This window comes from Brassica napus, chromosome C9, assembly GCF_020379485.1.
Source record: "Brassica napus cultivar Da-Ae chromosome C9, Da-Ae, whole genome shotgun sequence".
NCBI classification, from domain to species: Eukaryota; Viridiplantae; Streptophyta; class Magnoliopsida; order Brassicales; family Brassicaceae; genus Brassica; species Brassica napus.
Window position 1 is genome coordinate 28,477,289 of NC_063452.1, and position 26,928 is coordinate 28,504,216.

General features: G+C 32.8%; 2 protein-coding genes across 25 annotated transcripts; both read right to left on the reverse strand.

Moving 5' to 3' along the window:
- Positions 1–10,859: 10,859 nt before the first annotated feature.
- LOC111213793 (cysteine-rich receptor-like protein kinase 45) lies at positions 10,860–12,631 on the reverse strand. Of its 2 annotated transcripts, none has more exons than XM_048768334.1 (5): positions 12,390–12,631; positions 12,205–12,293; positions 11,915–12,116; positions 11,598–11,835; positions 10,860–11,333 (listed from the first exon to the last, which is right to left on the reverse strand). In XM_048768334.1, the coding sequence occupies exons 1-5, from the start codon at positions 12,457–12,459 to the stop codon at positions 11,327–11,329; spliced, it is 606 nt and encodes a 201-aa protein (XP_048624291.1). In that variant the 5' UTR covers positions 12,460–12,631; the 3' UTR covers positions 10,860–11,326. The 2 variants fall into 2 exon arrangements, with proteins under 2 accessions (XP_048624291.1, XP_048624290.1); XM_048768333.1 differs by having other exon boundaries at positions 10,860–11,511; positions 12,390–12,622.
- Positions 12,632–15,168: 2,537 nt separating this feature from the next.
- On the reverse strand, positions 15,169–19,328 carry LOC111213794. 23 transcript variants are annotated; one of them, XR_007328521.1, is made up of 7 exons: positions 16,907–17,002; positions 16,704–16,837; positions 16,562–16,586; positions 16,255–16,343; positions 15,784–15,884; positions 15,554–15,698; positions 15,169–15,465 (listed from the first exon to the last, which is right to left on the reverse strand). XR_007328521.1 is itself a non-coding variant. In XM_048768335.1 (6 exons), the coding sequence occupies exons 3-6, from the start codon at positions 16,584–16,586 to the stop codon at positions 15,383–15,385; spliced, it is 342 nt and encodes a 113-aa protein (XP_048624292.1). In that variant the 5' UTR covers positions 16,704–16,837; positions 16,907–16,998; the 3' UTR covers positions 15,169–15,382. The 23 variants fall into 23 exon arrangements, 3 of the variants coding, with proteins under 3 accessions (XP_048624292.1, XP_048624293.1, XP_022571356.1); XR_007328516.1 differs by having other exon boundaries at positions 15,554–15,884; positions 16,907–17,000; XR_007328513.1 differs by having other exon boundaries at positions 15,554–15,840; positions 16,907–16,997.
- Positions 19,329–26,928: the final 7,600 nt, after the last annotated feature.

Consider the following 26,928-nt stretch of genomic DNA (forward strand, 5'->3'; position numbering starts at 1 on the left):
TTTGTCTGTTGCAAAGAAGCTTGGATTCACTCAGTACAAGATTTGTAAACTCTCTCTGGTGTTAGCTGATCGTTCAGTGAAGTACCCTGTGAAGATTGGAAGGTATGAGATACCTACAGATTTTGTGGTGCTTGAGATGGGTGAGGAGGCTCAAGACCCATTGATTCTTGGAAGGCCATTCTTAGCTACAGCAGGAGCAATTGTTAAGGTGAAAGAGGGCACGATTGATCTCCATTTGGGTAAAGGGCATGTTCTCCACTTTGACATCAAGGAGAAAATGAAGAAACCAACTGTGTTCGGGCAAGCCTTCTACATTGAAGAGATGGGCACTCTTACTGATGAGCACCTTGAAGAGTTACCACCTGAGGACGACGAGGAGGGAGCATCTCCCTCTACTCATTCTCCATAGAAGGTAACCCACTACTTTCCCTTGTATATACCATTTCGTTTTTGCATATTAGTTTTCTCTTTTTGGGTATCTCTCTCTCCTTGACAACACAAAGACTGTGTCATTTAAGTTTTGGGGAGGTACCAAGTATTTGATCACGTTTGCTTTGATGATTTTGAGTCTCATGCATTGCATTATACATATATATTTGCATTAAAAAAAAATTCATTTAGTTTGCATCATTGGCATTTCTAGGAGAGTCTAGAGCATATAGGTTGCATTTACTTGCATTGGGAGCAATGATTTGAAATGCCTTGTAAAGAACATTACTTTGCACCTGAATAGCTTATGCACCTCTCAAAAATACTTGTATGCTTCGAGCCTTGAAGATTCTTCCTGAAACTTGTTGATTGCTGAAACTCAGTCTTTGAAGCCAACTACAACCTTATTTGAACTGAACGAACTTAATGCTTCTTGCTCATGGTCCCTTGTGTACTGAGTCATGGCTATACACACTTGAGTTGTCACATCCTTTATGCCAATCTTATTTTGACAAACTCTAGTGGTAGACCACTCCCAAAACCTTTCCCTTCTTTTAAGCTTTCATTGTTTGATGAGTGAGGCCTTCTTCGGAAAGTCTTACATGTGCATAATGTTGAGAGTATCGGGAATGACAATGCTTATCTTCATTCTTGCTAGATTGGGCACTCTATTGTCTAGCTATAGGTGGGGGGGGGTGAGAGTTGTGATTATGATTTGGGAGCAATGAAAAAGGAAAAGAAATGACTCTTTGTGTTTAAGTGAATTGTCTTATTGGGATAAGTAGAAAAACATCTAGCTCAAGTTATGAAAAGTCTTGGCCCCCATCTAAAAAAAAAAAAAAAAAGAAATAAAATATAAAAAAAAAGAAAAAGAAAGAAAAAAGGGGCTAGCAAAGTTGTTAGGAGCTAAGTAATGTTTTGAGGTTGTGGAAAATCCCTTGTAGATTTCAAAGAGAAGGAGTTAAAGTTCTTAGGATCTTTTGGTGAGAGATGTGAGTTGGGTTTGACATTTGGGAATGGTTGTGTAATTGTATGATTGGGAAAATGGTATAACAATGGAGATTGAGCATTGTATGCATGAGTTGATCTCTTTCTTACATATATTATGTACAATGTCAAGGCTACTTGTTTTGAGAGTAAACCACTTTAAAAGATCATGGATTTTGAACATCTTGACCCACTTGAATAAAAGCTTTCCCTTACTCAACCAAATGATTTGGCCATTTGCAAGAATTCACTTGATGCTATGCTTAATGAACTTGAGAGTTGGCTGATTTGCATGTGTGAATGCATGATGATGAGGGTAGGGATGAAAAGAGTTGAATAGGCCTAGAGAAGCTAGAGTATAATAAGAGAGGGTGTACTAATGCTGAATTTAGATGTTGATTTGAGTGCTTTGTGTGTTTCTTTTGGCTATGAGCTCTCACCTTCAAACCTCTCTCCCTATGAGTTCTAGAAAGTTCACGTGTGGACAAGTAAAAGAACAAGTTTGGGGGAGTTGATATCTTGCATATTTCCATTATCTTATCCATTCGTCCATGTGCATTTTGATCATATAGACTAGGATTTAGCCATGTTTAGGTTACATTTTGCATACATGAGTTTTTATCAGGTGTTGGAGTGCCACATGGAGTTCTTGGGGACATTTGGATGCATTTGGAGCTCAAAGGAGGTGAAATAGGTGATCATTGGACGAGCAGAGGATGGGAGCGAGGTTCCGCAGCGACGTCATGAGGTCGCTCCAAAGCACCTCTCAGAGCGACCTAGCTGGAGCGACCTAGCTGGAGCGACCTAGCTGGAGCGACCCCGTGAAGTCGCTCGCCATATTCATCCCGTTGGAAGCCCAGAGCGACTTGCCCAGAGCGACGCACCGAGGTCGCTCGCATCTCACACCCCTCTCGGAGCGACCTCCCAAAGCGACACCCCGAGGTCGCTCGCGTCTCTATGGCGAGACGACACGAAGTGAAGCCTGGAGCGACCTCTCAGAGCGACCCACTGAGGTCTCTCCCGAAGGCCGGAGCGACTTGTCGGAGCGACATGCCGAGGTCGCTCCGCGTCTATTGTTGGGTCGATTTCTATTTTACTTAAGGCCCTTTTGGTCATTTCATTATGCACGTTTTACATTTCTAAAACCTATGTTTTAAACATCTTTGGTAGCCACCAGGCAGATTATCTTTTGATCTATTGAGAAATACACAAAAACTCTCTTGAGAAGTTTATCTCTTGGATTTTGATTGTTATGTTCTTGTGTTCTTGTTGATTTCTTATCTATTTTTCTACATGATTAATCTGAAATCCAATATGGGTTTAAGAGGAATCATGGAGATTAGTGAGTAATCACCTTTTGAATTCATGGGTTAGGGAGATTAAGGGTGATTAGGTTAGTTCTAGGATGTTTTAGTGTAGATCATTCTTGTTCCTTGCTATTAGAGTATTCATAATGCATCTTGTGAGTTGCCACTCAAAAGTTGATCAATAGGCATTTCACACCCAAAAGTTGTTTGATGAAATGCCTGAGACAACTCTCCTAGGCTTTTAGTATACTTTGCCAAAGACATTTGTTGTTAAAAGTGCTAAAATAGCTAATAGACTTGTTAGTAATGATTGCTTTCATATTATTCAACCAAAGACATTTGATGTTTGAGATATGTTAGCAAATGAGCATTCATCTAGACATAGAGCTTGCTTAGAATTGTGTCTAGGCTTAAGGTCGATAGTTTGATTGATCATTTGTCATCCTTAGTTTGAAACTTGATCACCCAAGATCTAATCCCTATGCCCATGAGTTCTCTTTTCCCTTAGTCAAGAAAGTATCATTCTGTTATTGCTTTTTAGTTTTAGTCATAGCTTAAAACTCATCTAAATCATTGGTTGCACTTAGATTAAGTGAGTACTTGCATTCTCGGTGCTTTGATATCCCTCAGAACTGGTTCGACATTCACTATACTACAACATTTGTCTTAGGAGCCTTGAAAACTCCTAACATCAAACTATCTCTCCTGTAGTTACATGTCCCACCGAAGCTCCTTATGCACTTGAATTCTACGTTAATTGCTCAAAGTTTTCTGAACGTCATCAACACTTTCTTGCCGCTATCTCCTCATTAAAAGAGCCCACGTCTTATCGCCAAGCTATACTAGATGAGATCTGGCATAACTCAATTCAAGATGAGTATGTGGCTCTCGTTGATAATGGCACTTGGGACGTCGTTTATTTACCTCCTGATAAACATGCTCTCGCATGTAAATGGGGTTTTAAATACAAATTTCGGGCAGATGGGACTATGGAACGACCAAAATCACGGTTGGTTGTGTGTGGAAACAGGCAGATTGAGGGAGAGGATTATGAAGAAACCTTTGCGCCCGTCGTAAAGATGACTACGGTTTGAACTTTCCTACAAATTGCAGCTTCTCGTAACTGGAAGGTTCATCAAATGGACGTTCATAATGCGTTTCTTCACGGTGATTTGAAGGAGGAAGTTTATATGCGTCCACCTCCAGGGTTCAAGGGTTCTGATAAAAACAAGGTGTGTCTCTTGAAAAAGTCACTCTATGGCTTAAAACAGGCCCCTAGATGCTGGTTCGAGAAACTCTCATCCTCGCTAGTAAAATACGGCTTCGTACAATCCCTCTCTGATTATTCCTTGTTCATTATGGATCGTGGTATGGACACTATATTCAGGTTCTTATTTATGTGGACGATCTCGTTGTTTCTGCGAGTAAATCTTCTCTCTTGGAATCATTTAAGGATTATATGAATTGATGCTTCCATTTGAAGGATCTCGGCATCTCCAAATACTTCCTCGGCTTGGAACTTGCTCGCAGTCCTCTTGGAATCTATCTTCGTCAAAGAAAATATGCTCTTGGCATCATCGAAGAAACTGGTCTCTTGGCCGCTAAACCAGCAGCTTTCCCGGTCGAATAGAATCAGACCTTAGCTCTCGACAAAGGACCTGATCTTGCTGATGTTGCGGCTTATCGACGACTTGTCGGACATCTCATTTATCTTGCCGTCACTCGTCCTGACCTCGCTTACTCGGTTCATCTTCTCACTCAATTCATGAAGAAGCCTAAACTTGCTCATTAGAATGCTGCTTTACGAGTTGTGCGTTATTTAAAGGGCAATCCAGGCCAGGGTATTCTTCTTCGTGCTCATACCAAGCTCAAGCTCTCTGTTTGGTGTGACTCTGATTGGTCAGGTTGCCGCATTTCTCAACGATCTCTTACTGGATGGTTTATCACTCTTGGTGGTTCTCCTATCTCTTGGAAAACACAGAAACAAGACTGTGTGTCACGCTCGAGCTGTGAAGCTGAATATCGCGTGATGTCGTCTACCGTTCAGGAGGTTCTTTGGATTCATAACCTTCTTCGCACGTTCGGTATTAACTTTACTTCTCCGATTCCATTACATTGTGATAGTAAGTTTGCGATCTACTTGGCTGCTAACCCGGTCTTTCATGAACGTACGAAGCATGTCGAGAATGATTGTCATTTTATACGGGATGAAATAGTCAAAGGTGTTATTGCAACCAAACACGTTTCTACTCATTCTCAACTTGCGGACATTTTCACTAAGCCCCTTGGCCGTAAAGGATTTGATGAGTTTCTTCCCAAGTTGGGAGTGTTGACATGAAGCAGAATTAAGCAGCTAGACTTGAGAATTAAGCTGCCAGACTTGAAAATACTTATAAGGTTTTTAAGGTCTTATAAAGGTTTTATAAGGTTTTATAAGGTTTTATAAATGTTTTATAAGGCTTTATAAGAAGCACCAGACTTGAGTTTAGAAGCAGAATACCAGACTTGAGAAGCAAAGAAGAAGAAGAAGAGAGAAGGAGACCGTTGAATATTTTGAACAATAAATATTTTATTGTATTGTGTACTGAGGCAACTTTCCTTTAAAAGAGTTGTATCTAGATCCACAATTTGGATTTTAAGGGAATAGAGTTTCTCCCAGATCTACTTTCTCTCTCTCTCTCTCTCTCTGTTCTTCAATGTTCTTCATCTACATCTCTTTATCCTCACATTCTTTCATGGTGTCAGAGCAAGTAAGCTCCTCAGATTCATTCTTCTCTACTCTATTCTCTTTACTTCCACAAATCTCTGATTTTCCCTTTCTATTTTTGGTAAAGTTCATCCTGTTCTTTAGTTGTTCTTCATTCCCAGAAAAAAAATAAAATGGAAAACTCATACACTGATGTCTTTAAATCCGTGTCTATTCTGGTTACCCACAAGGGAACCAACTACTTACTGTGGTCTAGACTTGTCAAAACCGCTCTTGGAGGCAGAGGTCTTTGGGAGTATGTTGTTGACGGCAAAGACACCAAGAAGACCATCCTCGGAGAGGATGGTAAAGAAGTTGTTGCTGCGGCTGAAGGAGGTGGAAAGAGAAGTCAGAAGGATCTCATGGTCCTTTCCATCATTCAGAATAGTATTGAAACCTCTATCCTGGAAGCTTACTCCTACTGTGAAACTTCCAAGGAGCTGTGGGATACTCTCCAGAAGGTATATGGAAATATATCTAACATCACTAGGGTGTTTGAAGTCAAGAGGGCTATCAACACTCTCAGTCAAGAGGACACTGAATTTTCCAAGCATTTTGGGAAGTTCAGATCGTTGTGGGCCGAGTTAGAGATGCTAAGACCAGCCAGTCTTGATCCGGATGTACTTAATGAGAGAAAGTGAGAAGCTTCTCACCTTCTCATTTCCTTCAGCCTAATGATGTCGTATTTCAGGATATTGATATTCTTAAGATGATCGGAAAGGGTGTTACTAAAGGGGACTTGTACCTGCTTGAAGACACCACGACTAGATCATGTTTACCTTATGCTTTTAGTTCAATCCCTGTCTTAGAAAATGATGTATTGTGGCATGCTAGGTTAGGCCATCCCCATTCTAGAGCACTGAACCTGTTATTGCCTAATGTTTATTTAAAAAATGATGGATGTGAAGCATGTATTCCTGGCAAATATTGCAAGACTGTGTTTCCCAAGTCATCTACTATCTATGAGAAATGCTTTGATCTTATACACTCTGATGTCTGGACTGCACCATGCACTTCTAGGGAAAATCATAGATATTTTGTCACCTTCATAGACCAGAAATCTAAATATACATGGCTGACTATGATACCATCTAAAGATAGAGTACTAGATGCATTTATAAACTTCCAAAGCTACATAACTAATCAGTTCAATGTTAAGATCAAAGTATTCAGGTGAGATAATGGAGGGGAATATACAAGCACAACTTTCAAATCCCACTTGGCCAAGCATGGAATAAGCCATCAAACCAGCTGCCCTTACACTCCACAACAAAATGGTGTAGCTGAGAGGAAAAACCGACATCTGATGGAAGTGGTCAGGTCCATGATGTTCTACACCAACATGCCTAAGAGGTTCTGGAGTGATGCAGTCATGACAGCATGCTATCTCATCAACCGAACTCCAACAAGAGTCCTTGATGATGCCACACCTTATGAGGTATTGAACAAAAGAAAACCATCTATTGACCATTTACGGGTATTTGGGTGCTTGTGCTATGTATTGCAAACATGTGATCATAAGAACAAACTTGAGGCCAGAAGCACAAAGACAGTGTTCATTGGGTATTCTACCACTCAAAAAGGTTACAAATGCTACTCTCCAGAGACAAGAAGAGTCTTAGTATCCAGAGAGGTCAAGTTTGTGGAATCTTGAGGCTATTATGAGGAGAAGAGTTGGGAAAATCTCAAGGATCTATCTTAAGGGGCCTCAGATAGGGCAAATAACCTACGGATTATCATGGAGAGCCTAGGTATCATCATGACACCAAATGAAAGAACTACTGGTTCAGCAAATAGTTTAGATCAAGCCAATGGTATGGATGCGGCTGAAGAGGCTTCTCATCCTAATCCTGAAGGGGGGAATCAAGAGGATTCGTCTACTGGTCAAGAGGAACCACACATGGGTCAAGAGGATCCGCAGACTACTGAGAGCAAGAGGTTCATGATCAGGATGAAAGCCAACAACAAGAGGAATCAGATCAACAAAATGAAGTTGAAACTAAGATTGTTGGAGAGGTCCAGCCGCTTAGGAGAAGCACAAGGGTGAGAAAGCGTCCATCAAATTGGAAGTATTTCAACAGTCAAGCAGTAGCCCATCCCACTCAAGCAACTTGCTCCCTTGCTTACTATCCAAGAGATCATCAAGCCTTCATCACCAATATAGATCAAGAGTATATTCCGAGGACCTATGAGGAGGCAATGGAGATAAAGGAATGGAGAGACTCAGTAGATGATGAGGTCAGTGCCATGATTCGAAATGGAAATTGGTTTGAGAGTGAGCTCCCCAAAGGCAAGAAGGCTGTCACAAGCATGTTACTATTCACTATCAAGTACTTGGCTAATGGGCAACCAGAAAGAAAAAAAACCAGACTTGTTGCAAGAGGCTACACTCAAGTCTATGGTGAAGATTACCTTGACACCTTTGCACCAGTATCTAAGCTTCACACGATACGGATTGTACTCTCATTGGCTGTGAACTTAGAATGAGATCTGTGGCAAATGGATGTCAAGAATATTTTTCTACAAGGAGAGTTAGAAGATGAGGTCTACATGAGACCACCACCTGGTATGGAACACCTTACCAAACCAGGAAATGTATTGAGGCTGAAGAAAGCCATCGATGGTTTGAAACAATCACCAAGAGCGTGGTACCACAAACTAAGCACCACACTCAATGGAAGAGGTTTTGTCAAGTCTGAAGCTGATCATACCCTATTCACCCTCACTAGCCAGCAAGGAATCATTGTCATTCTCATCTATGTTGATGACATTATCATCACAGGCAGTGACAAAGAAGGGATCATCTCGACCAAATCGTTCCTTAAGGCTTCATTTGATATCAAGGATTTGGGAGAGCTCAAATACTTCCTAGGGATCGAGATGTGTAGGTCTAAGGAAGGGTTGTTTCTATCTCAAAGGAAATACACCCTTGACTTACTAAATGAGGCTAAAGATCTTGGTGGAAGAGCTGCCAAAACATCTCTAGAGGAAGGATACAAAGTGATGCGTGAGGGGGAGATTGAAGACAAGTCATATGAAGATGTAAAGCACTATAGGAGAATGGTGGGAAAACTCATTTATCTTACCATTACCAGACCAGATGTATGCTTTGCAGTAAACCAAGTAAGCCAACACATGCAAGATCCCAAGGTACACCACTGGAACATGGTTGAGAGGATTCTCAGGTACCTAAGAGAGGCACCAGGCCAAGGAGTATGGATGGGATGCAATAGAAGCACTGAGATTGTTGGGTAATGTGATGCGGATTGGGCAGGAGATCGAGTTGATAGGAGATCAACTACTGGATATTGTACATTCATTGGAGGCAATTTGGTAACATGGAAGAACAAGAAGCAGAAGGTGGTGTCTTGTTCAAGTGCTGATGCAGAATATAGAGCTATGAGGAAGCTCACAAGCGAGTTGATTTGGATCAAGGGACTTCTTAAGGACTTGGGAATTGAAGTTACAACGCCAATCACGATGCATTGTGATAACCAGGCTGCTATACACATTGCTAGCAACTCAGTCTTCCATGAAAGGACCAAACATATAGAGGTAGATTGCCACAAAGTGAGACAAGCCGTGGAGCAGAAGATCATATTGCCATGCTACACAAGGAGTGAAGATCAGCTAGCTGATATCTTCACCAAGGCAGCAAGCACTAAGGTATGTGAGTTCATTCATCCAAAATTGGGACTCATAGACCTATCATGTCAATGATCTCTCCTTCATGAAGTGTTCTACTCTTTTTCCTTGACTTGGGTTTTCTCCCAAAGGGTTTTACCTAGTTGAGGTTTTAATGAGGGAATACTTCATGGCTTCCAAGCTTGACTTGTTTCACATGGTCAAGCTTGAGGGGGAGTCTTGACATGAAGCAGAATTAAGCAGCTAGACTTGAGAATTAAGCTGTCAGACTTGAAAATACTTATAAGGTTTTATAAGGTCTTATAAAGGTCTTATAAGGTTTTATAAAAGTTTTATAAGGCTTTATAAGGCTTTATAAGAATCACCAGACTTGAGTTTAGAAGCAGAAGACCAGACTTGAGAAGCAAAGAAGAAGAAGAAGAGAGAAGGAGACCGTTGAATATTTTAAACAATAAATATTTTATTGTATTGTGTACTGAGGCAACTTGCCTTTAAAAGACTTGTATCTAGATCCACAATTTGGATTTTAAGGGAATAAAGTTTCTCCTATATCTACTTTCTCTCTCTCTCTCTGTTCTTCAATGTTCTTCATCTACATCTCTTTATCTTCACATTCTTTCAGGGAGTTCTTGATCTTCACTCTCCAACTTGAGGGGAGGGGGGGGGGGGGGGGGTATCGGAGGATATATACGAATATGTTAATATGTATTCGAATATATTCAAATATGTTAATATTCCTGTAATCTAGATGTGCATATCTTCTGTTATTAGGAAACATCGTATGTATATATACTTTGGTCGATTGACCTTCGTCAATACAAGAAATCCTTTATACGATACTAGGTTTCTTGACATATCCTCTGACTTAGGATTTCATCTCACTGCTAAAAGTGTGACTAGAGAGAATCGATGGCGATCATCTACCGCTTCAAGCTTCCCATCTTGGCTTAAGATCTCTTTGTCCGTGAAGGTGGCTAAACCACTTGTATTTTTTTGGAGTGGTTTCATGTATGATTTCTTTTGATCCTTGTATCGTTTTGTATCTTTGAACCCTTGTGGATGTCCATGTTAATATATATTCTTCAGATGAAAAAAGGAAGCTAATGTTCACTGGAGTTTAATGATCGTGGGGTCTTTAACTCTCCACCATTATGAGAATGTTGTTTTTGGTTAGATAAATGAGCAAGTTCTAGGGGCTGATTGGTAGTTGCTGTAGGTGCTGGCCACAACCCTATTTATTTTTAAAGCACCAAATTTAGAGCAATCAAGCTTTAAATTTTTTTTTTGAAACCACAGCTCTTGAAATAATTAACAGCGGTACAAGTGCTCTGCAGAGCCAAATATCCAAAGCAATTTTTTAGTGCTTTTCATAAAATTCTACAGCAATAAAATCTAAAACCAGAGCAAAAAGTTTACAGATTTTTTTCTACAGCAAAAATTTTAAAGCTACATCCATTACCAATCAGACCCCTAGTTAACAAAACTTAAGAATAATATAAGATTTTCACTTGAAAAAAGTATGTCACATAAGGTAAGTGTCTGCAAGTGTAACTACAATGTTTGAAAGTGTTTGCGAGTGTAATTCTGTCTTTAAAATTTGGATGTGTAATAAACTTAAAATATATTAAATTTAGTCAACTGGTATTATGCTGCATTCAGATGTTTTACAAATGAATAAACCGATAAATTAGTATCCAAATGTAGTAGCCATGCAATGCAAGAACTGTTTTTGTAAACATATAGAATGTAGATATCGAATCAAATATATAGATCTGGATTCTATTTGTTTTCTAAGAGTAACCCACAGACCATCTTCATTATTAACTCTCAACAAAGAAATAAAAAGAGCATTCAAGTAGAGACTAAATTCACTCCATGACACTTAAGTCTCCTTAACGTGGAGACACGGGTGACATAGGAGAGCCATATCCAGGAGATGGCGACAATAACTCTTTCTCTTCAAGAGACATATAATCAATTGTTTCTCCCTCTACAAGAGACTGATTACCAATTCTTGGTTCAGGTAAAGGAGTAGAGAAACAACTAAACCAAAGAAGAACTTCATCTAAACTGGGCCTTGTATCTGGATTGACATCGACACAGAGCAGAGCAATGTGAATGAATCTCAAGATTTCGCTTATCGAGCCTTGTCTGTCTTCTTTTCTCATGACTTCATGGATCACATTGATGGGCTCACCTCTGGTCCAGCATCTCAGAGCCTATATGACAAAACCATGCTTGCTTTGATATAAACTCACATATTGGATTAGAGTTTCTTCATTCGAACTATGAATTCTTCTTCTGGTTATGATCGTCAAGATGGTAACTCCAAAGGTATAAACATCATTTTTGGCAGAAAAACGCAAAGTTTGGTGGAAATGTAGATCTATATACCCACTGTAAAAGGGAATTTGTATATCAGTCTCTCAAATATCTTCAAAACATTTTTCCTTTTGATATGTTAAACAACAAACATCACTTACGCAGTACCGAAAAGTCTAGTGGATTCTGCTTTGTTTTGGCCATCTTGAATCTGCCTCACCACTTCAAAACCCGTGATTTTCGGGTTAAAATCTTCGTCCAAAAGAATGTTACTAGGTTTAATGTCGAGGTGAACAACCTGCAAGCCAGATTCTTCATGAAGGTACTGTAACCCTTGAGCTATCCCTACAAAAATGTTTCGACAGGTCTCCCAACTTAGCTGAGAAGCTCTACATGGATCTGAAAAAACAAAAGAGTAATGATTCGCTGGTGCTTGAAACTAGCCAAGATGGAAAAAGATATTTCAGTTCTGACTAACCGAATATAAACTGATCGAGGCTTGAGTTAGGCATGAATTCATAAACAAGAAAATCTTGGCCTTGTTCAGAGCAGAAACCAAGAAGATGGATCAGATTCTTGTGCCTAAGCTTTGGCAAAAGATTAACTTCATTAAGAAACTCTCTGTAGTATCTATTGCAAAGTATCTTGACTGCTATTTCTTGTCCGCTTTGAAGATTACCCTGATATTTTTAAAAATTAAACACATTTTTCTTACAATTAAACATGTTTTTGATTATTATATAATCTATAAGAGATTAAGGACACTACCTTGTAAAGAGAGCCACAACGGCCACGACCAATAAGGTCCGAGAACTCATTAGTTGCAGCTCTGATGGTCTCAAATTCGTATTCGAAAACTGCAGAATTTAGCATAGACAAAGTAAGAATAAGTATCTATGGCGTTTTTGAGTCAGATGTGAGGAAGATAAATTGAGAAGAAACTGAAGACTTACGGCTAATGGAGTCTCTATACTTCTTCTTTCTTCTTCTGAAAAGGTTGTCAAGAAACGAAGTAACAGCCATGGAAGAAAAGAACGAAGACGAAGACAATGTTTATCTGGAGTTTCCCAGCAAACAAGTTATGGGAAACTTATTGGGGGAGTTTTTTTTTTTTTTACGGGTTGACTTTGACTTTTGTTTTTTAGACAGAACTTAGGTGGTTTAAACCTTTAAATTCACTCACAGTCAAAATGACACATAGATTATTAATTAAAAAATATTAAATTAAATAAAAAATATCTACAAAAAATTAAAACGCTAATTTTAACGACGTTAACGCTTCCAGCTAAACCTTAAATCCTAAATCTTAAATTCTAAACCCTATACCCTAAATTCTAAACCCAAATCCCTAAACCCAAACCCTATACTCCAAACCCTAATCTTACACCCTAAATCCAAATTATATACCATAAACCCAAAAACTAGACTATAACCTAAACTCTATACCCTAAACTCAAGTTGTAGACCCTAAACCCAAACCGTAAATCTTAAACCCAAATTATATACCCTAAACCCAAAACCTTAACCATAAGTCCAAACGGAAAATCCTAAACCCAAACCGTAAATTTTAAACCCAAAACCTATACCCTAAACCCAAATCCTAGACTTAAAACCCAAACGGTAAACCCAAAACCCTAAACTTAGATTCTAAAGGGTTTGGGTTAAGGTTTACTGTTTGGGTTTAGGGTTTAAGACTTGGGTTTAGGGTATATGATTTAGGTTTATAGTCTATTCTTTGGGTTTAAGGTATATAATTTAGGTTTAGGGTCTAGGATTAGGGTTTAGGGTTTAGGATTTGGGTTTAAGGGTTTGAATTTGGGTTTAGAATTTAGGGTATATGGTTTAGAATTTAAAATTTAGGGTTTAGGGTTTCGCTGGAAGCGTTAGCGTCGTTAAAATTAGCGTTTGTATTTTTTGTAGCTATTTTTTATTTAATTTAATGTTTATTAATTAATAATCTATGTGTCACTTTAATTGGTCATAAAGAGTGGGGTGAATTTAAAGGTTCACCCCCAGTTTTGTTCTTTTTTTTTGCGAAGTTTGTGTTTCACTGTTGTCATTGATTCTCGAGATTTGTATTATAATAGGGTTGAGGTACGGTGATGAATTGTGCTACTTTTTTGTGGTTGGTGTTGTATAGGCAGAATAGTTTACATGGATTTATTTGATGTTGTATTTATTTTCTGTTCATTCTCCTAAATTTGTAGATATCTGTGTTATTTTTTTATATTTTGTAATTGGCTATAACTTGTGTAAAAATTGGTGTAAGCGGTTGTTGTGCCTTAACGGGCCAAAAATATAATGAAGTTTTTTATAGAAAAATGAAACTATATGGCTCGTATCGACGCTGGACATGTAAGCCCAATTCATAACAAAATGTAAGTCAACAATTGATGATGATATTGTTTCCTTTGTATAGCTTGGAAGCGATTTCTGAATTTTCCTGATGTAACTGTGTTGTATTATCTGTTGGAGTAATATACTAAGTTCGGGTTTATCTTTACTTGTTCTTATAATCAGTTGTGAATTTGTAAGGTATAATTGATAGTCCACTTTGTACCGATAAAAACTGTTTTTTCTTGCAAAATTAACTTTAAGCATATAATGGATGTTTAGATTGGAATTTGTCTAATCTTTGATTTACAACGCCTGATTGGTACAATTGTAAAATAGACATAGGGCTCGAGCATGATTCATCATTTTTTCCTATTTTGATGTTCAATGTTTTTATCTCATCGTTTTTATTAACTGACATAAAGTCATCAAACAAAAATAACACGCAATACATTATTTATGCTCTTCTTTCTTATATTCATCTCGGCCGTATTGCACCTACCGTATTCCAAGGTCTTTCGTTCGAATGCTTTTACTCTATTTTATACGTACAAATTGATGAGGGACAATTTGAAATGATGGTCGGTCACAATTTCTATTTATAACGACTAAACCAACATATATATAATTGAAATGTATATTGACCACTAAAAATGATTCTCATGTATCTGTCTTGATCATAAACTCATAACTCCCGTAGTTTTTTTAAATCCAACTTTTTTTTGACAAAATATATTATTTAAAAATTCTAATGAAAAACGAAGATATATCATCGTAGACGTATAGAAGAAACATCATGGGCGTATAGAAGAAACTAAAGACCAGAGAACACTGAACATGAAAATATCATAAAACATTTTTGTAAGATTAAGACCCGATTATTTATAATTGAAGGTCTTGCTAAGACACAATCTATATTCAAAATTCTGTTCGGCCGTACTCAGGGACGTCCTTGAACACAGCAGGATGAAACCTGGGCCTAGGGCCCCCATTTTTTTAAGGCCCCAAATGTTAAAAAAAAAAATTATATACTTGAAAACAGAAAAAAAAACTTAATAATAAAATTTCATTTTTGTCATTAGAATTGTATTTGACATAGATAAATTTAGTTATATATAAACTTTTATTTATTTTTCCTTCCTATTTCTACCCTAACTTAATTTTTTTTTTCTGTTTATCATTCCTTTTGTTTGTATTATATAACTTTATATAATAAGATATGGGCTCCATTATTTTTTGTTTAGGGTCTCTTGTAATTCAGGATCGCCCCTGGCCGTACTGGGTTTGAAACACAGAGCAGATTAGTAATATTAAGATTTTAGTTATACAATAAATTTTCCCTCTTAAATATCTTTGACTCATAAAATGATGTGTTGATCATTTAAGAGTAGGATGATATTTAACTAACAAACCCTATTTATAATCATTAAGTAAGAAACAAATAGCACATAAATACACATGTGTCGCACACTCTCATATTTTCAATTCATAAGAACAGCACAATATATAATGCTTCCTGACAACGTCCTGAGAGCTAATTGCGTTGTCTCCTTTGTCAAATGAAAAATGTGCCTCCGAAAGCCTCCCAATAGACAGAGAGGCTTTTATGCTTTTAACATGACGAGTCAAATTTTTGGGTGCCTTTTAATCTTGCGTTGGAGGAGATGCAGCCATGGTCTCTCTCGATGTAACTAACTACAACAAAACGTGGTCATCAGCAGTTTTGAAGAATGGTTTTAAGTAGTTAGAAGAACATATGAGAGACTTCTGATGACATGCTAACCTTCAGGCTGGCTTTGTACAGCAGGTTCTTGAGTCTGAATTTGATCCTCTGTTTGGCTTTTACCAGGAGACGAAGCTTTGAGCTGCTCTTCAGTGATCTTTGAGGTAATCCTCGGTTGTGTAAGCTTTTGGTGATTAAGCATCATCTGCTTGCTTATTTCAAGGAAATCACCTTCACTAAAACTCCATTCATGAATATGAATATGGAAAACAATAACAGTGGTTGGTTACAAATTGGCCAATATAAAAAGCTTAAATTTACTAAACCCCGGGCGCATCAAAGTATGCCTGCAACAGACCCAAATATTGTTCATTAGATCACTTCGTGTGGTCTGTCAGAAAAATATAAAAGAACCAAACATGAGGCCAACTAAACTCGTTGGACATGAACTGCAAGACCAAACCTTCAACAAAAAAAAAAATTACACGAGCTGCACACTGCTAAACCCTCAATGCGTAACTTGCAGACCAAAGAAAGTCACAAAGACACATACATAACAACATACTTATGAGTTATGTCGGAAAAAAATATATAAAAGAACCGGACATGCAGACAACTAAACTCGTTCCTCATGAACTGAAAGACCAAACCTTTACTAAAAATGTTACACGAACTGCACACTGCTAAACCCTAAAGGCGCAATTCGCAGACTATTAGATCAAACCAATAAAAAAAACAATCACTGATGAAACTTGACCCACCTGAGAATACTGAGAAAGTGGCTTCGCACATGGAGCCTTAGCTCCCTTCTTCCCCGACTTCGACTTCTCACCATCCGTCACCACTTCACCTAAATCCACAAAAATATTAGAAACAAAATTGCCGGAAGAAGAGAAAATAATAAAACACAGCTTCAGTTTTCTGCAACGTGTTATTACAATCCTTATAATTAAAAACTACAATCCCAGCAGATCCGGACTTAAACCAAAAAACACACACAACAGAGAAGAAACCATTCATGAGTTTTCATAATTAGACCCGAGAAAAGGATAAAAAGAAGAATCATACTTTCTTTTGCCCTTTGCTCAAGCATCTAGGAAGAAACGATGGCGGCATGCATGAAAAAAACAAAGACCATGAGTGAGAGACAAGCAGTATCAGCTGGGCTAAAAGAATGATTCAGAGAGAGAGAGAGACGCAATTGATTTACGTTGAATAGAGAGCGAATGCGAAGAATGTTGTAGAGACGAACAGGTTTACAGTAGATCAAGAGATTCTCATCATCACCTCCTCCTCCTGTGACGATTTCGTGCAACAATTCGATCGGCTTCTGGGTAGAGTTTTCTGCAATTAGGATTATTCAATCAATGGAAGCAGATCCGGGAAAAAGAAGGCAACAAAAGAAGTTTGAACCTAAAAAAAAAGAGCAAAGTGAAATCGAAGATCTCAAGAGCTATTAGCTACAAAGGGAGCTCTGGAAGCCAAAGTACCTCTCGTTTCAATTATATCTCACAAAATCTATATATTATATTATTATTATTGTTTTCTTTTTTTGCAGGCCCGTTAACAGGAAACTCTTTGCTTCGGGAGCAAATAGTTTCAAGCCCATTAGGGAAAAAAATTTGAAACCGATGACATGTAGTAACGATGAGAATACATGAGATACGATGCATTTAAATGTATAATAATTTTGTTTAAAATAAAAAATAAAAGTAGAGCCCACAAAGATGCAGGACTCTTTAGAAGTGAGCAAAAACTGGCTCATTATAATATAGACTAGGGATCGTTATCCGCGCCAAGACGCAGAGTTTTTGCATTTTAATCTATTTTTGTCTATTGCTTACTAATCTAGCATTCAGTTTTTCAATGCATTTTATCTTCACCATCTCTTCTTGTCTTGTTTACATTTGTTTTCATGTTCTGTCGTTTGATTTGTCTTAGTTTTGGCTTGTGTAATAACTTAACCCTACTCATTTTTCTTTCATTCTTTATTGATTGATATTTTTATCTTGGTTAACTCTGTGTTGCCACTAATTTGCTCAAATCATTTTTCATCATCTGCTTCGTATTCTTTTCATATTCATTAACTATTGTCTCCAATCTCTTTAAATCCTAAAAATCCTACATGTTCTTTTGTTTATTAAATCACATATTAAATATTGTTGAAACTGTTTATTTATTCTAATAAATCCTTACGATTATAACTAAGATGATATGGATAAAAAACTGATTATAATTTAGTTGAAATTAAAGTGTAAAGTAGAAGTTATTAAACTTGCAATCCTTCTTTTTGTCATCCAAGATAGCTTTAGTCAAATCAATTATATTGATTTAGAAAACCCATAAGCTATTTCAATCCCAAACAACAAAAAAACAGGCGCATTTGTTATTGACGCTGCGGCGGGTTTCCTTTACTATAAACATAATTGCTTGTCACAACTGTTAATAAACCCAAATGTGTTTACAAAAGTTACTCATATAAGAGTTTCATACTCATTTCTCTTTCTCTAGTCATCTCCTATGTTAGTAGCTATCATAATACAATCATCAAACAAAGGACATATCTCTTGGTTCCATATAGAATATGCAAAAAAACTGTTTTCTGCAGACTCTATGATCACTGAGTATTATAAATATCAAACTCTGTCTATGGTCTATTTATATGTTGAGGAAATGCCTCGAAATGTAGCTTCCAAATAATGATTTCCAGGTCAACATATTGAATATTAACCTCCACAATGGGATCATCGGATCTGCAGATACCGCTACATGTCGAGTCGAACGCAGCTACACATATGTTCCCTGCTTGTGCCTTTCATTCACAATCTGCAATTATCTCAAGAACCAGAATCAATGTTAAATGAGGTAAAAGTTTTAGAGTCACAACAGACTTTGTATAGCCAAGCCCAATAAACCAAGCACTCAACGTAACATCCCCACTTGCCTATTTGTGCAGAAAATGACTTGATCATTATATAGTAGCACCGAGAAGTTAGATGGAGAATGAGGTATGAATGCAAAGTAGACAAAACAGTTAAAATCTTACTGATTATGGAAAATATAAGAAATCAATTCTCTTGAAATGACATATAACTGTCCAATAGCGTGACAGAAGTACTTGTTCTTGTTCTCACCAAATTTCCAATTCTAAATGTATATATAAATCTATTAGAGTTATTGCCAGCGCTCTGTTGCGATATTTGTTAGCTAAAATAATCCATCCAACATAATAGGAAAAAGAAACCAACGAAATTGTAAAGCTAACCATCAGCTAAGATGCTTTTGCTGTCCTGACACATTGCAAGCTTAGTGATTTCACTGTCAAAAGCAACAAACTAAGCAGTCATATACATCCAAGACATTTATTTACAAACGGTTCCTAGCACAGAAAAATCATATTATTATGTTACGGATGATAAATTTGATGCATAAATACAGTTTAAAATTTTTTTCAACTGGACATTTGTGCCTACTGAATTACCTTACAACACCCACTGCATTGTGATTTTGGCATGTTAAAGCTGAGAATCAACATTGGAGCTTGCGTTAGCATTTGGAACATGAAATATAGCACCATCAATTTCCAGTGTTAATTCCATTGACAATAGCTGTGCAAAAGAACTCTGCTAGTAAGGTAATCGAGATTAGTAATTCTTTACATCTTAGTGTCGCACAACTTCAAAACGATAGACACTTACAATCGACAGCTCTCAAATATGGACCGCAAACCATCTAATGATATGATTACCTCGTCGTATAAGTAATCCATGTCACTTCCCTCCCACGGGTAACGTTGCTGGTGCAGATCAATTCCCTCCACCTCATCCTCATCATTAGGATGCTCTGCAATATACCCTCTGTAAGGTTCAAATTTATGTCGATAGAATTATCAGAGAAAGAAATATAAATTACCCTCCAAATCTTCAGGAGCATCGACATTTTCTTTATTCAATGATCTTCATTCAACCTAACAACCATCAAAATAAAAAGAATGTGAGGCACATAATCTTCAAAATCCAAGTTTAATGAATGGCAAAAAAAATTTAGGAAGACATAAAATGTCAAGCACTCACTGGCTTCTTCTTCTTTTACTTCTTGGCTACCGTGAATGAACTGTCAAAACCATCATTATTTGCAGGTAAAAAGATTAAACAAAGCAACTGATGAAAAGAAACAAATATATTTCACAGCACATAAACTCTTCTTGAACAATCAAGCAACAGATAGTATGTCTCCCGTGTGACTCAACTGAGTCCTCGATGGCATCCTGAATGACAAATGTGTTCTTCTTCTTCTTGGTTAGATCAAAGGTGCAAGCCAAAGATGACCAAAGAAAATTAAAACCACACAATCATGATTTATCAGGCAAAATAAAAGAACCGATGATGAATTTATTAAAGATGGGGAGATGTATAGACAAAAGAAGAAAAACTTATTCGTGAAACTCAAAGAGGCAATCTGTGTTTCTTAGATGAGTCATGAACCGATGATTAAAAATTGAAAGCCCTAAACTTCCATTGGAGAGAACGCTTACAGACCAAAGAGGTTTATTGGGCTTTTTTTAACGAATCTTATTTCAAAACGTGAGTTATAAAGTATTTATTAAATCATTAGATAAAATAAATAAGTGTGGGTCCCACAGAGAAAACCGAAGAAGCAAATGTTTCCGACCTTCATAAATATATATTTGTTTCAGCTATCAATGTACAAAAAATCCTTTAGCTCAGTGGTATAAATGTTGTTGTTTAGATCTCAATAACCCGGGTTCGAGTCACAGACTTGACATTTTTTTCACACTTTTTAAAAGTGGGACCCACATATCGCTGACGTGTCGCATCAGGAGTGATGCAACTGCCCTATTATAATGTAGACTAGATTTTTTACTCGCGCTACGCGCGAGTCTGCTTTAATAATTTAATTTAATTTTGCAATATTTTTTAAGAAAAAGATGAATTTCGTAAAAAATATTTTTATTAATATTATTAAAACATTATTTGATTTCCTATTTACATTGTTTTTATAAATTTGTTATTTTTGAACTTAGCTATTTATTTGTTTGTATTATAAAAGTAAAATTACTGTTACTAAAGTATTTATAGTTTCTTATAAGTACATAATTTTAATATCACATAGATTATACTATGCTATACACTACTATGAATACTTTATTAATAATTAGTTTTATTTTTTTAATAATATTAAGATAATAGAATAGAAAATTGTTTTATATACATTTTTTTATGAAATTTATGTAAAGTGTGCTTTATTATTTTTCATAGTTAAGTTTTTATACAATTTTACCATTTAAATAACTAATATTTAGATATCAGTTTGTTTGTATACGTAAATGTATAAATGTATTTATAAACATGTGTATATTGTTTCTTAATAAAAAAATTAAAAGCGTCATATAGATTGTTCCATGCTTATTAACTAATACAACACTGTTATAAATATTTTATTATAATTTTATATGTATTTCTATTTGAATGACATAAAAGATTAATCCTTATGCAATATATCTAACTTTTTTGTATTTACCAAATTTTTAGAATGAATGTATTATTATATACTTATTTTATGCATATTTGTATTTAAAATACTCTTATTTAATTCTTTTAAATGCATATCTAATAGTTTTATATGTATATTTAGGTCTAAATCATAATAAATATTTTGATGAAATTTAAATAATAGTAACTATCTGTTTGTTAGATATAAGAAAATGAGAATATATATATATATATATATAAATATATATATATAAATTTATGCTAATATTAAGCAATATTTTATTTATTAAAATAAAAAATAAAAATCTAAAAAATTAAATATATCTCCTACTTGATATAGTTACAATAAAAAATTAGTGGTGGGATTATGATGTTTTAGCGGTTCACAAAATGTTTTCTCCGATTGAGAAGTTACTTTTCTCGGAAAAGGGTTACCATGTACTTCGATTTATTATTATTAGTGACCTAATTTAAAAAAAAATATTTTAGATAATAAAAAAAATTAGGTATGTTTCATAAAAACATGTTTGGTTAGTTAAATGAATATTTGGATTATGACTTTTTAAAAACAATTGTCTCAAAATTTATTAAAATCTAATTGTTGATGAGTAAATAACTATGTTAATTTATTTAATTGATAAAAGGCAATTCAAAAGCATATAAACAAACTGTTTAATCAACAATATGTGTATTAATTGTGGATTATTCTTACCACATTTTATTTTTAATAGAACTTTGTAAGCTTATTATAAGCCAAAACTGAATTGGCCCGGTAAGAAAGAAACTAAAATTGACCAATGTTTTTAAGAACCTTTTATAATCTATTATAAAATTAGATGATTTTGTAGCCAACACCAATATAAAAATACTAAAATTTGATTTTTTACTTATTTGATTAGGTTAATTATTTTAATATTAATTATATATTTTATTTTTTATGTATATGCTATTTTATGTTTTGACATACTTTATGAATTTTTTAAATAAATTTTAGTGTTATGTTTTAAGATAGTTAGCATATATATCAAGTTAGTTAATTTTAGTTCATATTTTGAAATTAATTTATAGATTTACTTTCGAAATATTAAGATTTATAAAAATATTAAACAATGATACTGATTTGGAATATTTTTCATATTTTTATTTATATATGAATATTTTTAATAGTATATAGCCCTTATCGTAATATTAGCTGTGGACATAATTTGTTTTTTTCTTGTTAAACTCTTTTTATGTTAAGTTTTCAAGAATTTAGTATAAATACCAATCTAATTTTTAAGATAATTAATACATTATTTAATTTATCATTTTTGTAATTTTGTATTTATTTTTATTTTACTTTCACATACATGATTATTAGAACATTTTTTATGTTGATTTCTTTTTTAAAATGTTATTTTTGTTCGATAAAATTTTATTTTTAATTTTCAAATATTTAGTTTAAAAATAAAGTTAATTATTTCTGGCAAAAAAATTTAAACTTATTTAATTTTATTTTGAGAGAAATAAAATATCTGAAATTTTATATTTAAAAATATCAAATTAACATTTTGAGAATACATATTATTAATAATAATTTTAGCTTCTATGTGACCACTTTAAATAACATATAGCCTCAATTTTAAAATCATATGTGCTTTAGATTCATATTTTCTTTATTATTTCAAATTCTTTTATTTTTTAATATTATATTTTGTACGTAAAATTTATGTTATTCTTCCAAATATTTAGTTTATATATCAATATAATTCTTTTAATGATTTTGGTTTTTTCTAAATTTTACATTGGTTATGAAAGAAACAATTTTTGAAAGTTCTATAAGTAATATATAAAATGGTGATTAACATATTTTTCTTGGTGCTTCAAGATAATATATGGATATTCTCAATAATTTACGGCATCAAATTATATATAATATATGTTATTTGTGAATATTTTCAGTTATTTCTGTTTTTTAAAGCATATAGTCCATATCATATTAAAGGTTACATACATAATTATATTTTTAGTAATAATATGCGATCAATACCAATTCCTATAAGGTATGTGAACAATCTCTTATTATATTAAGTTTTCAATAATTAGCTACAAATATCAATCTAACTTTAAAGATAAGTTTTACAAATTTTAATTTATCTTTTTATAGTTTTGTGTTGATTTTTATTTATTTTTACATACGTGATTATTTATAAATATGTTTTTTAAAACTTTGTTTCTTTTTGAATATTTTTATTTTTGTTAATTTTTTGTTTAATTTCAAATATATAATTATTTTATATATCAAGTTAATTATCTTTAATAATATTTTTATTTACTTTATCAAATTAAGATGCTGACTTTTATATTATTATAATGATATTTTTAAATTCTATGTGAACACTTAAATAATATATATCCTCAATTTTGAAATCATATGTTATTTAGATTCATATGTAATGAAAAAGTGATTTAGATTTACATTGTCTTTATTATTTGAAATCCTTATATTTTTAAGATTTTTTTTGTTACTTAATTTTATGTTGATCTTCCAAACATTTATTTCTTATAATAAACTGATTCTTTTAGTTATTTGGCAATTTTGCTTACAAAATTTATTATTGATATTTTTTTTGAAAGAAATAGCTTCCATTTTGAAATCATATTTTGTTAGATTCATATGTAATGAAAAGTACTTTAGATTCATATTGTTTTTATTATTTTAAAATCTTGTATTCTTTAAGATTTTTTTTGTTAGTTGATTTTATGTTGGTTTTTCAAAGGTTTACTTTATATATCAAATTGATTCCTTTAATAATTTTTCATTTTCACTAAATTGAATAGTAGTTTCCTTTTTATTTTGAAATAAACATTTTTTGAAAATCTTGAAATTTTTAAAATAATAATTAAAATGGTAATTTGACACATTTTGGTGCTTTAAAATAATATGTGGATATTCTCAATGATTTATTGCATAAAATTACATATAGTACATATTTTTGTTGAATATTTTCAGCAGTATATAACCTAAATTTTGTAAATCATGTGTTTTAGATTTATATAGTTATAATTGTTTGAAAGTATTGCATTTTTAAATTAACTATTATATTTGTTTATTATTTTTATGTTAGTTTTCGAAACTTTATTTTATATAGTATAGATTTGTACATGATGTTTTTAACTTTGTAAGTTTAACTTATTTGATAATTATTTATATTTTATTTTGAAAAAAAAAAATTCGTAATATTAACATTTTTACAAAATACCAAATTGAAAAACGATTTGGTATATTTTTGGTGCTTTAAAATAATATGTGAACATTCTCAATGATTTATAATATCAACTTATATATAGTATATGTTAGTTTGAATATTTTCAATAGTATATAACCTGAACTTTGAAAATCATGAGTTTAAATTTAGATTTATATAGTTATACTTGTTTGAAAGTCTTGTATTTTTAAATTAATTATTCTTTTCGTTATTTATTTTTTAATTTTCGAAAAATATTAAACATTATGTTAACTTAATATAGTATTTATATTTTTGTAAAATTACCTTATTCGATATTGATTTATATTTTAGTTTGAAATAAACATTTTTTTGGTAATATTAACATTTTTAAAAATAGTAAACTTAAATAATAATTTGTCATACTACGATTGGTCGTTTAAATCCTACGTGGACGCTCTCGATGGCTTATAGCCTCAACTTTTAAATAGTATAGACTAGATTTTATACTCGCGCTACGCGCGAGTCTTTATTAATAATTTAGTTTAATTTTATAATAATTTTTAAACTAATTATTTAATTGATTTATGTAATTTTTTATTTGAAATACGTTTGTTTATTTTATTATATATCTTTATTTATAACTATACCATCTATTTAGTTATTTTTATTTATAAATGTAATATTTATGTTTATAAACATATTCATAATTTTTGAAAAATATTAAATTGTATTTTGAAATATTATATAAATTACTTGATGCATGTGAACTGTTAATACATTATAATATTTTATCATACATTTTACATATATTTTATTTGAATAACATAAACGATTGAACTATATGCATATTATCTAATTTTGCTTTGTAGTCAGAAAAGCTTTACGAAATTAATGTGTGATTGTTATATATATATATGTGTGTGTGTGTGTGTGTGTGTGATAGTTTAATATTTAGATTTAAAATTTAATCACTAAAAATATTTTGATCAACTCTAGTTAATATTAAATAGCCTTTGTAAGATAATATAAAAAGTAAAGTAAATATAATGAATTTAACTAATGTTATGTAATATTTTTATTTATTGGATTAATAATATTGAGAATCTAAGATTTATCTTCTACTTTATTCAATTAATTATTTGTATTGTCGTTAAGCTTGTATGATTGTATAATGTATTACAATATATTATAATTTATTTTTGGTATAATGGTTAATATTTTTTTGTTTTGGAGTTTACATGAAGATTTAGATCCTCTGAAAACAATTACATAATGTTGATAAAAAAAACTTCTAGTTGCTAAATGCTAACGATAAGATAGCAAAAGTCTTAGATAGTGTATTCATTGTAATCTTGAGACTTTTTTCTTCTAGATGTCCAAAATTTGTAAATTTGTATGTTTTTAATTGGTTGATTATAATACTTAGATAGTATATTTATATTCATAAATTCATATTGATTGTTCCTTCTATTATTCTCTTATGTTATTTTTCATACTAATTTATTGTTGATCTTCGTTTTAAGCTTTCTTAAAAATCTTAACTAACTTATTTGACATGCTTTCGTAGGATCTATAATTTTTCATCTATCTTATAAATATTATTCTCTAAATATTTTCTTCCACATAACTCAACATAGAGCTTCTTAAATTTTATATGTATATGAAGTGAATCAGACTAATGATTATAAGAAATCATCGTATAGTTTGAAATTATACTCTAGTATATCCAGTATTTTCTGGTGTGATGCATTTTTTGTCTATCGTATTTTGTCTTCGACTTGTAAGATTTACTTTCTATCCCGGATGTTTCTTTTGTTTTCATTCACTATTATTGTTCATTCAGTTCAAACCCTATATTTTTATGTGTTCCTTGTTCATTGGGATTATGCGATTCTTTGATTTGGATATTATTAAAGAAATTACATTTGATATTGATTTTTAATTTATTTTGAAAATACACTTTTTGAAATTTTATTTTGAATAGTATATTTTATTTTGTGTTCATGCAAGTTAAAAATCATATATTCTTTATATTTTATTTTATTTTAGTTAATTTTCTGTTGTTAAATTTCCAAATATTTAGTATATATATGAGTCATTTCCATTTTAATGATTTATTTATTAGTTTTCCTTATTTGATGTTGAATTCTATTGTGTATTGAAATAATCAGTTTTGGTAATTTTAACATTTTAAAAATAGTAAATTTGTAATTATGATTTTTAATATTTTGATTGGTTATTTATAATTTTATGTGTATACTCTTAATGACTTATAACCTCAATTTTATATAGTAAATAAAATGATGTTTAGCATATTTTTGGTGTTTTAATAATATTATGTGAATATTTTTAATTATTTATACCTTCAAGTTATACATATTATATGTTATTTTTGAATATAGTCATTAGCATATAGCCGAAAATATGAAAATCATGAGTACAATTTATTTATGTTTTGAAATTCTTGCATTTTCTAAATTAAATTACTTTGTTTGATATTGGTTATAATTTTTGTTAATTTATTAAACAATTAATATTGCTTGTTTTAATTTTTTTAATAGATATAACAGTTTGAAAGCCTTACATTTTTTATTTTTATTTTTATTTTAAATTTTTGAAAATTTATATATATTCAGTTAACTTATATTTATAATCTTTTGACTTTTGTTAGCTTTTCTTATTTATATTGATTTATGTTTTATTTTGAAATAAA